Source organism: Cervus elaphus, chromosome 12 (assembly GCF_910594005.1).
Source record: "Cervus elaphus chromosome 12, mCerEla1.1, whole genome shotgun sequence".
In the NCBI taxonomy this organism is placed as follows: domain Eukaryota; kingdom Metazoa; phylum Chordata; class Mammalia; order Artiodactyla; family Cervidae; genus Cervus; species Cervus elaphus.
The window spans coordinates 61,041,970-61,059,022 of record NC_057826.1 but is presented as its reverse complement, the minus strand read 5'-3'; the positions used below and the strand labels follow the sequence as shown (position 1 = coordinate 61,059,022).

At 38.0% G+C, this 17,053-nt stretch overlaps 1 protein-coding gene across 2 annotated transcripts in view; it reads right to left on the bottom strand.

The window, feature by feature from the left end:
• The window catches only part of MDGA2 (MAM domain containing glycosylphosphatidylinositol anchor 2), an 867,711-nt gene that overhangs the window by 27,921 nt on the left and 822,737 nt on the right, over nt 1-17,053 (bottom strand). For both annotated transcript variants that reach the window (XM_043920701.1, XM_043920702.1), the window contains exons 13-14: nt 14,280-14,435; nt 13,658-13,816 (exon numbers count right to left, since the gene is read on the bottom strand). In XM_043920701.1, the coding sequence (XP_043776636.1) occupies nt 13,658-13,816; nt 14,280-14,435 (315 nt within the window). The remainder of the gene's footprint in view (nt 1-13,657; nt 13,817-14,279; nt 14,436-17,053) is intronic.

Here is a 17,053-nt window from a genome sequence, read left to right as displayed (position 1 = left end):
CGCATGCCTTTCTAGTTGTGCCTCAGTGTCCTACCCTCTCCTTAGGAGGGACTTTCTGGGTTTGGGGCCATACTCGGGTTAGGAGGCCGCAAGCCGCCTCTTATTTTGACTCTGACTAAGCCAGATCAGGGCTTCTCAGGTGGCTCAGTGGTAAAGAAGACTCCTGCCAATGCAGGAGTTGCAGGAGATCCAGGTTCAATCCCTGGGTAGGGAAGATCCCCTGGAGAAGGAAATGGCAACCCACTCCAGTATTCTTGCCTGGAAAATCTCATGGACAGAGGAGTCTGGTAGGCTACAGTCCATGGGGTTGCAGAATCAGCCAAGACAGGAACTGAGCATGCACGCAGAAACTGCCTATCCTAACAAGAGACAATACCCTAAAAAGTCGAAAGCAGAGAAGCGTTTACAACACTTTGTAGATAAATTCTTAAGGCCTCTTGGTGCCCTGCCAGTCTCCATACAACGCTCCTATTCCACCTGTGGAGCCGAACGAGGTCTATAGAATAGTGTCAGACCTTAGAGCAGCAAATAACGCAGGAGTCCCTATACCTTCCCTTGTGGACAGTCCTTATAGCATGTTAGCCCAAATCCCTGAGAATGTTAAATGGTTTATTGTATTCAATCTCAAGAATGCCTCCTTTTGTATCCCAGTTCATTCCTCATCACAACATCGTTTGTCCTCAAGTGGACTAATACTGACTCAGGCCAAATGCAACAATACACCTGGACAGTATCACCTCAGGGTGTTGGGGAGAGCCCACACTTGTTCACCCAGGCCCTAGGAAAGGAACTAAGGGAAATAAACCTAAAAAGAGGTGCTCTTCTACAGTGCACAGAAGATATATTAATATCTAGTCTCTCCATGGAGTCCTCAGATCAAAATACCATCGAAAGCCTTAATTTCCTTGGGTCCCAGGGTTACAGAGTCTCTCAGAAAGAGGCACACATGTCAAAGCAATAAGTTAAATATCTGGGATGTATTTTAAACTCCATAATAGACAGTTATCTCCAAAGAGAAAACAAGCTATATTAGGCCTAAGCTACTCCAAAGACAAAGAAACATCTCTGTACCTTTTGGAGCATGGCTGGATTTTATAAAATTTGGATTCCAGGATTTAGGCTAATGGCTAAGCCCCTGTATGAAGCCACTAAAGGCCCAGATACAGAACTGTTACTTTGAAACAGGGAACAGGAATAGGCTTTTAATGATATCAAGCAAGCTCTCAACAGAGTCCCTGTTTTGGGTCTCCCCAATTTGAGAAAGGCTTTCACCTTGTAAGTCACTGAAAAGCAAACGACAGTTTTGGGGATCCTTATACAGAAGCGAGGGGAAGCTCCTCAGCCTATAGGATACTTTTCCAAGCAACTAAATAAGACTCCCTGGCCCTAGGGCCTGCCTGCTTCCAGGTGGTAGCGGCTATAAATTTATTGGTGGAAGTAGGTAATAAGCTTACTGTTGAACAGCTGCTGAAAGTCCAGACCCCTCATCAAATGCAAGGGGTCTTAGTGATAAAAGGCCACCATGGGCTAACTGGAGGCTACCTTATCAAGTACCAGGCTTTGCTCCTTGACTTCCCAGAGCTAACCCTCAAAATCTGCCACACTCTTAACCCAGCTACCTTAATGCCTGCCAAAAGCTCAGAGCTAACATATTCTTGCCTCAAAACCTTTGACCAGGCCTATGCCTGTAGGTCTGACCTAAGTCCAGGCCGTAGAAAACCAACAGTTTACTGATGGCAGTAGTTTTGTTAGAGATGGATTCAGGAGGGCAGAGTATGCTATCATGAGCACCCATAGTGTCACAGAAGCAAAACCTTTGCCACCAATCACCTTGGCCCAAAAGGCTGAACTGATAGATCTAACCCAAGCCTTAATCTTAAGGGAAGGATACATACACAGACTCAAAATATGCCTTCCTTGTTTTACGTACCTACATAGCTCTCTGGAAAGAGAGAGGACTTCTAAATGCAAGAAACATCCCTATAAAATATGTGACTGAGATTTTACATCTCACAGAAAGAATCCAAAAACTGAAACAGGTACTAGTCATCCACTGCCACAGGCACCAAAGGGGAAATTTTCAAAGTTCCCAAGGAAACTGCAGAGCAGATGGGGAAGCAAAGGAAGCAGCCCTGATGCCCATAGCCAAAATGGCTCTAGTCCCATCGCTTACATTATACTCAGGTACTTGACTTCCAAAGAAAACTGGGAAATAGGCAGAGGGGGGACTGAGGGAATGGATGGCTGGTGGCACATAAATCAGAAGTTGCTCATAAATCTCTCTGACCAATAGGAAATTATTAAAGGGCTATAGAATTCTCTCCCTCTGGGGAGAGATGCAATGTTTATGATTGTTTTCCTACTTTTTACAGGGAAAGAGTTCCTAGAGACAATTAGAGTCACTTAAGCCTGTGCCCTGTGCATCACCCATAATCCAGGAGGCAATGTCAAGCCTCCTCCGCTTGTTAGCTGTAATGAGGGACTTACCCAGGAGAGAACTGATAATAGATTCCACTCAGATGCCCTCCTTCCAGGGCTTCACATACTTACTAGTCTTGAAAGACATTTCTACTGGACAAATAGAGGCCTTCCCTACTGGAACAGAGAAGGTGACTCAAGTGGCCAAAGCATTCCTAAAGGAAATTATTTCTAGATTTCAGTTGCCCTGCCACCTTCAGAGTGACAATGGACCTTCTTTTGTAGCAAAGGTCACACAACAGCTTTAGCAGACTTTAGGAATTAAATTCACCACCTCCATTTGTCCTAGAGACCTCAGTCCTCAAGAAAAGATGAACAGACTAATCATACTCTAAAGAAAACCTTGGGCAAACTCTGTCTGGAAATGTCAGAGACATGCTATCACCTGCTGCCAATAGCCCTCTTAAAGGTCAGGGCAGCTCCTAAAACATCCACTAAATTGAGTCATTGTGAAATGATATAAGGAATAGAAAATCATTCCTTACTCTGGACAGGCTAACTGACCCAGAAACCCCGGCTCATCTTAAATACGTTACAAACCAAGGCCGGATTCAGAAGGTTCTACGAGCATATGGCAACAGAGAGCAGCCCTCTCCAGATGACAGTCCCAGGTTGTGTTGTTTTGTCGTTGTTCAGTCCCTAAGTCTTGTCTGACTCTTTGTGAGCCCCATGACCTGGAGCCCACCAGGCTCATCTGTCCATGGGATTCTTCAGGCAAGAATACCGGAGTGTGTTGCCATTTCCTTCTCCAAGGGATCTTCCTGATCTAGAGATCAAACCTGTGTCTCCTGCATCTCCAGGCAGATTCTTTACACAGAGTCACCTGAGAAGCCAGCTTTCCTATACCTATTTCCCCTATCTACAGGATGTGAACCAAAACTCCAAGACAAGAACTCAGTACAAACGAGAAAGGAGGCTAGGTCCTTCTCAGACCACATATTTGTCATTCTTGAAATCAGGAGACTTCCCTAAATATAGAAGCACAGAAAGACTCCTTGGAGGTCAAAAGGGAAAAGAAGCTACTGATGCCAGGCTACCCATAGGCCTCTTCAGTAGGATCCATCTTGGCTAAACAATGCGTGTACACACGAGTGGATCCTGAGATACACCAAATATGAACTCTGAACCAGGCAAATCAAAAAGACTGGGCAAAAAAAAAAAAAAAAGGAAGGAATAGTCCATAAAAGAATTCAAACCACCACGAGGGTGCGACTCAGGGATTCTCTAAGTCTGGCTGTGTGTCTATCCACACATGTACTGTATTCTTTTCCTCCTAATAAATACTTTACTTGCTTCACTACTTTCTGTCTTTTTCTGTCTTTGTGGGAATTCTTTTCTCCAAAGCCAAGGGTCAGGGTCTTGTAACTGACCACTGGTCTGATGGCTAGGATTCGGTTCTTTCACTGTACAACCTGGCCTCGATCTCTGGCTGGAGAACTGAATCACCACTTTAAGCTGCTGCAGGTAGAGGCCATCAAAGATCATGATCATGTCTTCTTTGAATAATTACTATAAAACTTCTCAATATCTTCCCCAAGTTGGGACACACAGTTTTGAGGGCATTAGCTTACTGTGGCACCCTTTGCCTGGCAAAGCAATAAAGCTGTCATTTTATGAATAAGTGAGTGTTTAGTTGCTCAGTCCTGTCCAAATCTTTGTGACTCCATGGACTATAACCCACTAAACTCCTCTGTCCATGGAATTCTCCAGGCAAGAATACTGGAGTGGGTTGCCATTTCCTTTTCCAGGGGATCATCCCCACCCAGGAGGTTCCTTGGATCTCCTCAATTGCAGGGATTTTTTTTTTTTTTTTTACCATTTACCGAGCTACCAGGGAAGCCTATCATTTTCTACTTCACCCAAAACTCTTGTCTCTGAGATTCATTATGCACTGGTGTACAGAGAAGCTGAGCTTTCAGCATTACTAAGGATACAAATATTCATCACAATAAATTTATATTTTCAGTTAAGCTAGTTTCAAAAAGTATACTGGATGAGAAACAAAAGCTTTCAACTTATTTGCTTACCATTAATTCAATTGGTTAAATAATACAGTTCATTAATTACACTGAAAATGAGATATATATTTGAAACATCAGACTTTCTCAGTCACTTTGTTAATTTCATTTAAACATCCCTCTACTATACCTTGACCATCCCCAAGAAAAATAAATGCAAAAAGGCAAAATGGCTGCCTGACTAGGCCTTACAAATAGCTGAGAAAGAAGAGAAGCTAAAGGCAAAGGAGAAAAGCAAAGATATACTCATTTGAATCCAGAGTTCCAAAGAACACCAAGGAGAGATAAGAGTCTTCCTCAGTGATCAATGCAAAAAGAGAGGAAAACAATAGAATGGGAAAGACTAGAGATCTCTTCAAGAAGATTAGAGATACCAAGGGAACATGTCATGCAAAGATGGGCTCAATAAATGACAGAAATGGTATGGACCTAACAGAAGCAGAAGATATTAAGAAGAGGTGGCAAGAATACACAAAAGAACTATACAAAAAAGATCTTCATGACCCAGATAATCACGATGGTGTGATCACTCACCTAGAGCCAGACATCCTGGAATAAGAAGTCAAGTGGGCCTTCGGAAGCATCACTACAAACAAAGCTAGTGGAGCTGATGGAATTCCAGTGGAGCAATTTCAAATCCTGAAAGATGATGCTGTGAAAGTGCTGCACTCAATATGCCAGCAAATTTGGAAAACTCAGCAGTGGCCACAGGACTGGAAAAGGTCAGTTTTCATACCAATCCCAAAGAATGCTCAAACTACCACACAATTGCACTCATCTCACATACTAGCAAACTAATGCTCAAAATTCTCCAAGCCAGGCTTCAACAGTATGTGAACTGTGAACTTCCAGATGTTCAAGGTGGTCTTAGAAAAGGCAGACGAACCAGAACTCAAATTGCAACATCCGCTGGATCATAGAAAAAGCAAGAGAGTTCCAGAAAAACATCTCTTTCTGCTTTATTGACTACACCAAGGCCTTTGAGAGTGTGGATCACAATAAACTGTGGAAAATTCTGAAAGAGATGGGAATACCAGACCACCTGACCTGCCTCCTGAGAAATCTGTATGCAGATCAAGAAGCAACAGTTAGAACTGGACATGGAACAATAGACTGGTTCCAAATTGGGAAAGGAGTACATCAAGGCTGTATATCATCACCCTGCTTATTTAACTTATATGCAGAATACATCATGCAAAATGCCAGGCTGGATGAAGCACAAGCTGGAATCAAGATTGCCGGAAGAAATATCAATAACCTGAGAATTGGAGATGACACCACCCTTGTGGCAGAGAGCATAGAAGAACTAAAGAGCCTTTTGATGTAAGTGAAAGAGGAGAGTGAAAAAGTTGGCTTAAACCTCAGCATTCAGAAAACTAAGATCATGGCATCTGGTCCCATCACTTCATGGCAGATAGATGGGAAAACAATCGAAACAGTGAGACACTTTTATTTTGGGGGACTCCAAAATCACTGCAGATGGTGACTGCAGCCATGACATTAAAATATGCTTGTTTCTTGGAAGAAAAGCTATGATAAAACTAGACAGTGAATTGAAAAGCAGAGACATTACTTTGTCAACAAACGTCCGTCTAGTCAAAGCTATGGTTTTTCCGGTAGTCATTTATCACTTTTTTAAAATGGCTTACTCTTTAAAATGCAAAAACAGAGACTGTTAGGAAGACAAATTTTGCATCTATTTGTTGTTTTTGCAACAAAGAATGAATCAGAAGCTAGTTTTAATTGTTTTCATCCCAACTCAGTGGAAGAGACATGCGTATCTTTTTAAAGGCTAATCCCTCACTAGGTTTTTAAATTCTCATCTCTTCAAGAAACTTGCTTAACACTGATTTGTGCATCTCTAAACCTATCCTTTCTATTAACTTCTTTTCCTCTTATTTACAATCCTACCTTGTACAATTCCACCTTGTACAATCCCACCTCACTCACTGTATCACTTCTTCCATCTCAGGATTCATGAGAATATTCATGAATATTCATGAGAATATTCATGAGAATTTCATTAATGAACTCCTTTTCCTTACTTCCTATTTGTTCCATAGTAAAAGTAGTTTTCTAGCGACACAACTGTATACAACCATTGTTATCAAGTTCAATGTAAGTATCTTTTTTATTTTTATATTTAATTTCCTGGTATGGTTTGATGTTTATATTTCACATTCTTATTTCTAGAAATAAATGAAGTATATATTTTACTGATTTTTAATAAGTTTTTGTTGTATCCAGTGAACTCATATTAGGTTCAATTTCTTTGCAAGAAAGTTAGAAATTTAGCTGATTAATCAAGAATCAAAATGCTTACTTGTGGTCATAGGACTGCTGAAATAATCTTATATTATTGCCAGTAGTCAGATATTGTGCCATGTACTTATGAATCAACAGTTACTTTAAAGTTGACACATTACAGCTCTCACTGATTTTTTTTCTCAAAGCAATTTTGATGAAAACTTAACAAGAAACTGTACCAGTGTGGCAGACAGCCTCTAAGATGTCAACCAGTGATTTCAACCTCCTAGGATTAACATTTGTGTGTCATTTCCTCCCCCGAATGTGAACTGGGATAATCAACTCAGTAATAATAAATAGAAAAAGACAGAAGCTATGGGATGTCACACCAGCGACTAGGTTATAACAAACATTAGGTGTGCATTTACTCTCTCTCATGGATCACTTGCTTTGAAGGAAGCCTGCTGCCATGAGACAGTCTTAGAGAGATGTCCATATGGTGAAAAACTGAGAAAGGCCTCTGGCCAATAGACAGCAAGAAATCAATATCCTTAGTCTTACACCTGTGAGGGAGTGAGACCTGCCAAAATCCTAATGGGTGAGCTTAGAAGTGTACCATCCCCAAGTGAAGTCTTTGACTTAGGCTGCAGTCCTACCTGATTGCTTGTCTGCAACCTCATGAGAGACCCAGAGCTACAAGCACTCAGCTAAGCCATACCTATACTCCTGACCCACAGGAGATGTGAGATCATCAATCTTTGTTGTTTTAAGTCACGAAACATGGGAGAAACTTATCAGGCAGCAATAATAGATAAGTAATATAACATATTTGACTTTATTTCAAAGAGGAAACTTTAATAAATAATGAATAACTAACTGATCATCCATTTTTGTATTATTTTAAAAAGTGTGACTCTTTTCAATGATATATTGTCCATTAGTGCCAGTCAAAAGAGCAAGGATTACTCATGGTTACTCAAGAAGTAATAACTGCAAGTAAGCAGTTAGAAATCCAGGACAAATCATTTTGAATCTTGTTTTCCAAAAGAATGGATAAAACTGAGACTATAGTTTGTAAAACCAGTGATGATAAATGCCCATCCCCTGCTCAAGTTAACAGATGAATGGATGTCTTAGAATAATATTTGCAAAGAGGGAAGCTTTTAGATACAGGCAGTATCTCTCTAATGAGGTAACTCACCTAACTGTCATTGACTCATTAGTCAATGTCTGCGACAGGTATTTCTGCCTAGATTTTAGCAGCTTGATTGTTCCTGCTGAGTGGGGACCCAAGTGATATACCTAATACCTGCAAATGTTAGCCCTCCGAGGAAGCAGAGACATGGCACAGGTATCAACATAGTAGATTTTTGAGAACATGGAAAAAATGGAGAACTGCCTTTCTTTGAAATAATCAGAACAAAACTAGCAGAACAAGTTGCCATTCATTGACAATAAAGTGCGTAAGAATAACAAAGGTGAATTAAAAGTATATTGAAATTATCTTGAAACTCAGCATAAATATGCAAAACATTTTAGAGCGAATCGAAGGAAGCCAGCCTCACAAATAAGGTAAATGCATAGCTTGCTCGATTAAAGTAATTCAAAATATGTATCTTGAAATTATTTTTTGAAAACCATTTTAAAATATGCCTGTTTCAAGGTATACTGGAGAAAAGAAAAAAAACAGTCCATGAAATATAGTCAAAATAGAGTATGTGAAATCATACCTGATTAAAGAAAAGAATTAGAGTTAAGCTAATCCTATACTAGTAATAAAACAGAAATCTCACAATAAATAATGTAGTCTGGCAATTGTCTTGAGATTTATTCTCTTTCATAGTTTAGGCCACAGTGAACCCATGACTATTCTCATTGCTTTTTAATTGCTTTTCCAGTCAGTATTCTGTTTCTCAAAAATTTTACCTATGCTTAGGAGATTTATTTCCCCAAATCATAGATGTCACTATACTTGTTGTCTGTACAAACTCTGTAGTAAGTCTTCCCTGGCTACAAAACAGCTAAGCTTTCAGGATATTCCAACAGTCTCCTTGCAGGTGAAGCAGGCAGACTACGTGTCCAGCTTCCTAGATTAGTATGGCTTCACTACACATGGTTTCAATTCCTGAGTTGAGAAGATCCCCTAGAGGAGGCTAGGACAACCCACTCCAGTATTTCTGCCCAAAGAATCCCATGGACAGAGGAATCTGGTGGGCTACAGTCCATAGGGTGCAAAGAGTTGGACATGACTGAGTGCAAAAGCAAACTTATCAGTTATGATATGATTGGCATGGTAACTAATGTTCTCGGTATTTTAATTTCATTATCTATAAAACAGGATAACATTTCTAATGAGTCTAAATGTCTACTGTAAAAATTAAGAGAAATAATCTATCACATGTTAGAAATAGTATCCTGGTTCATTATGAGTATTTCATAAATATTAGCTATTACTTTATGATTGCTAATATTGCTCCTCTTTGAAATTCAAAGTAACCTATCATTATGCGTGTCTACCATCTGAGAGAAGGTTTCATGTACATTATCTTATTTAACTTGAATTACAACAGTTTTTTTTAATTGATACTTAATTTTTTAAAGATATTTTTGATGTAGATCATTTTTTAAAGTCTTTATTGAACTTGTTAAAACATTGCTTCTGTTGTTTATGTTCTGCTTTTTTGGCTGCTAGATATGTGGGATTATTAATTCCCTGACCAAGGATGGAACATATACCAACCGCATTTGAAAGGCACAGTCTTAACGACTGGACGGCCAGGGGAGCTCTGAAACTACACATTTCTGAAATAGGAATCACTATTTGTATTTTAAAGATGAGGAGACCTAGATCCAGATATTTTAAGTGACTTCTTTAAATTCTTACAAAGACTGAGTGCTACAACCAAATTCCCACACAGATTTCCTGACTTCATGTTGAGGGCATTTTTTTTTCACTGCACAAGAATTTCCCTTTTCGAGTTTGTCACCAACTACTCCCAGGGATGGGAGAGCCTGGTGGGCTGCCGTCTGTGGGGTCGCACAGAGTCAGACATGACTGAAGCGACTTAGCAGCAGCAGCAGCAGCACTCCATTGTAAAGAATACTGGTTAATAATTTTGGCTATGAATTTGAAACCAGCATAAACAATTACTTGCAATTCACACAAATTCACAAAGGTTAAACTTTCTTAACTGTAAAAGATGGATAATGATGCTCATCTTTATAAACTTATTAAAAGGATTCAGTTCAGTTCAGTTCAGTCGCTCAGTCGTGTCTGACTCTTTGTGACCCCATGAATCGCAGCACGCCAGGCCTCCCTGTCCATCACCAACTCCCGGAGTTTACTCAAACTCAATGTCCATCGAGTTGGTGATGCCATCCAGCCATCTCATCCTCTGTTGTCCCCTTCTCCTCCTGCCCCCAATCCCTCCCAGCATCAGGGTCTTTTCCAATGAGTCAACTCTTCACATGAGGTGGCCAAAGTACTGGAGTTTCAGCCTCAGCATCAGTCCTTCCAATGAACACCCAGGACTGATTTCCTTTAGGATGGACTGGTTGGATCTCCGTGCAGTCCAAGGGACTCTCAAGAGTCTTCTCCAACACCACACTTCAAAAGCATCAATTCTTCAGGATTCAGCTTTCTTCACAGTCCAACTCTCACATCCATACATGACCACTGGAAAAACCATAGCTTTGACTAGACAGACCTTTGTTGGCAAAGTAATGTCTCTGCTTTTTAATATGCTGTCTAGGTTGGTCATAACTTTCCTTCCAAGGAGTAAGTGTCTTTTAATTTCACAGCTGCAATCACCATCTGCAGTGATTTTGGAGCCCAAAAAAATAAAGTCTGACACTGCTTCTACTGTTTCCCCATCTACTTCACTTAAATAAGTACAATAGCTGGTAACATGTGCACAAATTTATTAATTTATAGGAAATTATTTTTATTTTTAGGGGCTTCCTTGGTGGCTCAGTGATAAAATATCCACCTGCAATGCAGGAGACACAGGTTCCATCCCTGGGTTGGGAAGATAACCTGGAGAAGGAAATGGCAACCCACTCCAGTATTATTGCCTGGGAAATCTCAAGGAGAGAGGAACCTGGAGGGCTACAGTCCATAGTGTCTCAAAGAGTTGACCACGACCTAGTGACTAAAGAACAACAACAAATTTACATTTTTAGATTTGTTAAATTTATATTGACAATTAATGTTATTCTCACATCCTACATTTTGTTTTTTCATTACCAGACCCTAATCTTCTCTACAAAGTCAAGTGGGCCTTAGGAAGCATCAGTATGAACAAAGCTAGTGGAGGTGATAGAATTCCAGTGGAGCTATTTCAAATCCTAAAAGATGATGCTGTGAAAGTGCTGCATTCAGTATGCCAGCAAATTTGGAAAAAGCAGTCGCCACAGGACTGGAAAAGATCAGTTTTCATTCCAATCCCAAAGAAAGGCAATGCCAAAGAATGTTCAAACTACCACACAATTGCATTCATTTCACTAACTAGCAAAGTAATGTTCAAAATTCCCCAAGCCAGGCTTCCACAGTACATGAATCAAGAACTTCCAGATGTTCAAGCTGGATTTAGAGAAGGCAGAGGAATGAGAGATGAAATTGTCAATATCTGTTGGATCACAGAATAAAGCAAGATAATTCGAGAAAACCATCTATTTCTGCTTTATTGACTGTGCCAAAGCCTTTGACTGTGTGGATCACAGCAAACTGTGGAAAATTCTAAAAAGGTGGGAATACCAGACCACCTTACTTGCCTTCTGAGAAACCGTATGCAGATCAAGAAGCGACAGTTAGAATTGGACATGGGACAACAGACTGGTTCCAAATTGGAAAAGGAATACATAATGACTGCATATTGTCCTCCTGCTTATTTAATTTATATGCAGATTATATCATGCAAAATGCTAGGCAGGATGAAACACAAGCTGGAATCAAGATTGCCGGGAGAAATATCAATAACCTCAAATATGCAGATGACACCACCCTATCTGCAGGAAGCAAAGAGGAACTAAAGAGCCTCTTGATGAAGGTGAAAGAGGAGAGTGAAAAAGCTGGCTTAAAACTCAATATTTAAAAAGTGATGATCATAGCATCTGGTCTAATCACTTATTGGCAAATAGATGGGGAAACAACGGAAACAGTGACAGACTTTATCTTCTTGGGCTCCAAAATCACTGCAGATGGTAGATTGCAGCCATGGAATCAAAAGACACTTGCTTCTTGGAAGAAAAGCTATGACAAAACTAGACAGTGTACTAAAAAGCAGAGACATCACTTTGCCAACAAAGGTCCTTAGAGTCAAAGTGATGGTTTTCCCAGTAGTCAAGTATGAATGAGAAAGTTGGACCATAAAGAAACCTGAGTGCCAAAAAATTGATGCTTTTGAATTGTGGTGTTGGAGAAGACTCTTGAAAGTCCCTTGGACTGCAAGGAGATCAAACAAGCAATCCTAAAGGAAATCAGCTCTGAATATTCATTGGAAGGACTGATGCTGAAGCTGAACTCCAATACTTTGGCAACCTCATGCAAAGAGTCAACTCATTAGAAAAGCCCCTGATGCTGGGAAAGATTGAAGGCAGGAAGAGAAGGGGACAACACAGTATGAGATGGTTGATGGCATCACCAACCCGATGGACATGAGTTTCAGCAAGCTCTGGGAGATGGTGAAGGACAGGGAAGTCTGGTGCGCTGCTCTCCATGGGGTCGCAAAGAGTTGGACACGACCAAGAGACTGAACAACAATAATAACAATCTTCCCTATGCTTATCTCTGTCTATTGAAAATGTACCCTTCTTTCATAGAGAAACATTTCCCTTTGTCCCAAAGCACTGTCTTATCCTCCAAATAAATAAAGATCTACAGCCCTGTGCCAAGCTCTGTAGAGCTAAATAGGCTTCGCCATTCAGAATTTTATCTTATTTTATAGTTAAGAGTGTATGTCTTATATAATATGTATTCTGCTTTAGTTCTTAATGTTTAGTTCTTTAGTTCTTAAGAACTAAAACAGAATCCCACAATTAAACACAATAATATTTTTGCTGAAAATAGTACATATGTTCATATTAATTTGGATAAATAAAGACTATACATGGGTTTATATCAGTTCAAGCCATATATGCTAGCATATGCAGATCAGGCTAGAAAGTGGTTGCCAAATAATTAAATTTAAAACAGTTTGTGTTCAGTTGTTTTGATTTTATAATTACACATAAAGAATTGTAGATCTGTATGAACTCCTTATGTCCCCTACCTCCCTACTCTTAACAAGTTTATTAGGTTCTTTCTTGAGGTTATGTGGTATTCTGCCTAGCATGATTGGGTGGTTACTCATCTTAGCTTCCGTTACTTAGGATCTCTAAGGGTAGGAAGTGTGTCTTCATCTTTGTATGTTTCTCAGGATCAAGGATATTTTTAAATCCTACTAGGTATTTAGGCACACTTTATAAACAAGAAGCTATCACACCAATATTCCAAATGTGTAGATACTGCTAAAAGCACTGGTCTTCCAAATATGAAAATACATTTTCTCACCGTCATTAATATACATTGAGTCATTATTCAAGCACATTTCTTTGGAAAGAAACAGTGTAAACTATGCTGGTATTGAGTCCCAAGAAGATCTCATGAAGAACTTAACCTAATTTAGGTCGGCCTAAATTATGATTCCGGAGGAGGTAGGTAATGCTCCCAAATTTCAAATTCTAATCTAAATTTGGGAAATTAGAACATGATGGGGGAACATTCTTAGCATCTTATTGTCAGTGTGCAGTTAAGTCATTAAAAATGTAATGATGATATTCTTTGACTAAAATTAACTTCATCCTGTGTGTTTGTGAACCTTTTGGTTCCAAGTTATGATTTACTTTAGAAGGAGCAGTAATTTTTGCCATCTCACCTATATGCTGTCCATACATGTGATAAAAGAAACTGAAACAGTACGCAGTGTTCGTGGGTCCATAAGGGTTTTTGGGAGCTATGCTGAAGACAGGGCTGAGAAGTCGAGCCTTTTCTCCTTCTAATCTGGGTCGAGATGTCTCAATGTACATATAAAAACCTTTAAAAAGACAAAATAAAATGTGCAGGCAAATTATTAGTAGGTGACATGAAATTTAAAATCACTGAGGTTATAATTTTCATATATATTAATAGTAAAATTGATAGGAGAGTCTGTATCTTATAAAAATATATATAATATAAAAATAAATAATATACATAATTAAAAATGTTTTTTTTCAATGTATAAAAATGAGGCAAAACTGGAATTTAAGACTTGAGTTGTCAAAAAAATTCCTAGTCTCTTTATATAGGTCAGTAAGTTCTCAGTGAAAATGAAAGATTACAAGCTTTGGAAATAACTGAATACTTGATATGATAAATAAAAATTTCATGTTTTATTCCAAAATCTTTAAATCTACAGCTAAACATTCTCTTGCATTTCATATTTAGCATAATAGCATTTCTAAAAGTCCAAGGCTGGTGTATGATTGATATGAACACAACATTTCATACCCTCATACCTTCTTTGGAGCCACTACGATCAGCATTAGGTCCAGTGTTTGGAGTATATTTTGTATTTCTTGTTGCAGTACTTTGTTTTGTCCAGTCAAAATTGTCTGTATCATCTTGGGTAAACAAACAAATGTTACCATCTTCAAATCCACAGTGAAATTCTCCTGTTGGCAAATTTTAATTACAATAAGTTAAAGTAATGCAAACACTGCAATAGTCTTCTAAGAAAAATTTAAAACATACAGCAATAATAATGCAAGGTTGCAATAATGGCACCATAGCCAAAATAATGTGCAATATGACAACTAAACCTAAAGCTACTTCAATTTTAATGGAAATGAAAAATAATCTTGATATGTAAATCAGCCTCTTATTTAACAATTTAAACCCAAACCATTTTCCTCTGAAGTATCCAAATAATTGAAATTAAAAGAATGTGCTGCCTGCTTGAATTATGGCTGAAGAATTTCCCAACTTTCCTTCTTCAAGTATAGGAACAATCCAAACAGAACAATTAGAAAAAGGTCTTAATTAAACTACCTTATGGCCCTTTAAAGCTGTCTACCTTGAGCCTCCAATATTTCACACCACGTATGCAGATGCTGTCACACATACTCATTTGCACAAATGGAAGCTTACTTAAGGAAAGATAATGGCAAATTATTTTTAAAAAGTAGTTATCTTTCATACTTTATTTGAATGTGGATTTGCCTAATTTGCTCAAAATTCACTAGAAATAAAGTAATGAAAAGACTTTATGAAGAACCTGTGGAAGGACTGGGATTTCTTGGATGCCAGCCACATGCTGAGCTCAGACCAAACAACAAGTTCAGAGAATGGTAGTAATGTTTCTAGGTATTAAAGGGTTTTCTTACTGGAATGGGCCCTGCTTGAAACACAGGAGTAAATAATATTCTTAATTGAAAAATAAATAAAGCTTACATGATTTCATTCAAACTTTCAGAACTCTATGAAAATACAGAAATACTAACTCATGAGGTTCACAGAAAAGAAAATTTTGGCTAATTTAAGCTAGTAAATAATGAAGTTAAAACTGAGTACAGATACACTTCAGTTCATAAAGTTATAGACATCTAAATAATAAAGACTCCATATGTTCCCCCTGAAATAGGTTAATTTATGAGATATTCTTGGGAGTGGAGCCCTTGAAGTCGGAACCATGCTTCTGAATTAATCTGTGTCTCTATACACTAACAATGAATTTTCAGAAAAGTGAACTAACAAAATTATCTCATTTTCATTAGCCTCAAAAAGAATAAAATACTTGAGATTAAACTTAGCCAAATATATAAAAGACTTATACATTGAAAACTACAAAACATTGATGACAGAAATTAAAGAGGACACAAATAAATGGAAAGACATCTTATATTCTTGTATTGGAAGAATTAGCACAGTTAAAATATCTTTACTACCCAAGGTGATCTTTAGAGTCAATGCATCCTCTCTGAAAATATCTGTGGCATTTTTTTTTTAACCGAAATAGAAAAAAAAAAAAGTTCCTAAAACTCTTATGGAACCACAAAAAACTTGGATACTATTGGCTGGAATATAAATTGGTGCAGCTATTATGAAAAACAGTATGAAGTTTCCTTAAAAAAAAATCTAAAGACAGAACTACCATATTATCCAGTAATATCTCATAAGAACATACATCCAAAGAAAATGAAATGAGTACCTCAGAGATACGTGCTCTCCATGTCCACTGCAGTATTATTTGCAAAATAATATTATTTGAAAAATAATATTATTTGAAAGTCGTTCAGTCATGTCCGACTCTCTGCAACCCCATGGACTATACAGTCCTAACCCAAGTTTCCATTAATGGATGAATGAGTAAAGTTATGGCAGATACATGCAATAGGATATCATTTAGCCTTGAAAATGATTATCCTGCCATTTGCAATAACATGGATGAACCTGGAGGACAATATGGTTCTCTTGACAACAAACGATATTTGCTTTTAGTTAAAAATTTCAAACAAAAGATTTTTTTTAAAAAGATACCTCTGAATAGAAAGACTTCCTCAATTGAATTTAAGACATAAGTTTTTTGAGGCTAATGAAGAACAAGACTGTGACAAAATTTCATAAACTTACTCTATAAAATATTTTGGAAGTGGATATTTAGGATAAATAAGTTGATTTAAAGGCAATGTAAGTCAATAAAATGCAAAAGGACATTTAAGAGTAACTTGATTTATTGCCAATATATGAGGTCTCATATCACAATTATTATCATATTAAATGTAATATATATTTAAATATATTCTTGAAATCATTTTATTCTATTAAAAAGAATTTCAAATAAACTAGAATTTCATATGTAAGCCAACATAAATTCAAACCATTTAAAAATTTTTATTATCAAAATGATCTTTTTTGGAAGAAATATTGCTAAATTGTAGTTTAAGAGTCAATGATGCATAAGTCACACATCAATTATAAATAATATATAAGAAGAAAGATTTAGAAGCATTTTCTTCATTTTAAGAAATAACTTAGAATTATAATAGAAATACTTAATGTTTGTATTGTTTCTGTTGCTCATTCATTAAGTCATGTCTGGTTCTTTGGGACCCCATTAACGGCAGCATTCCAGGCTTCCCTGTCCTTCACCATCTCTCCGAGTTTGCTCAAACTCATGTCCATTGAGTAGGTGATGCCATCCAACCATCTCATTCTCTGCTGTCCCTCTTTCCTTCTGCCTTCAATCTTTCAAAGCATCAGGGTCTTTTCCAATGAGTCATTTCTTCCCATC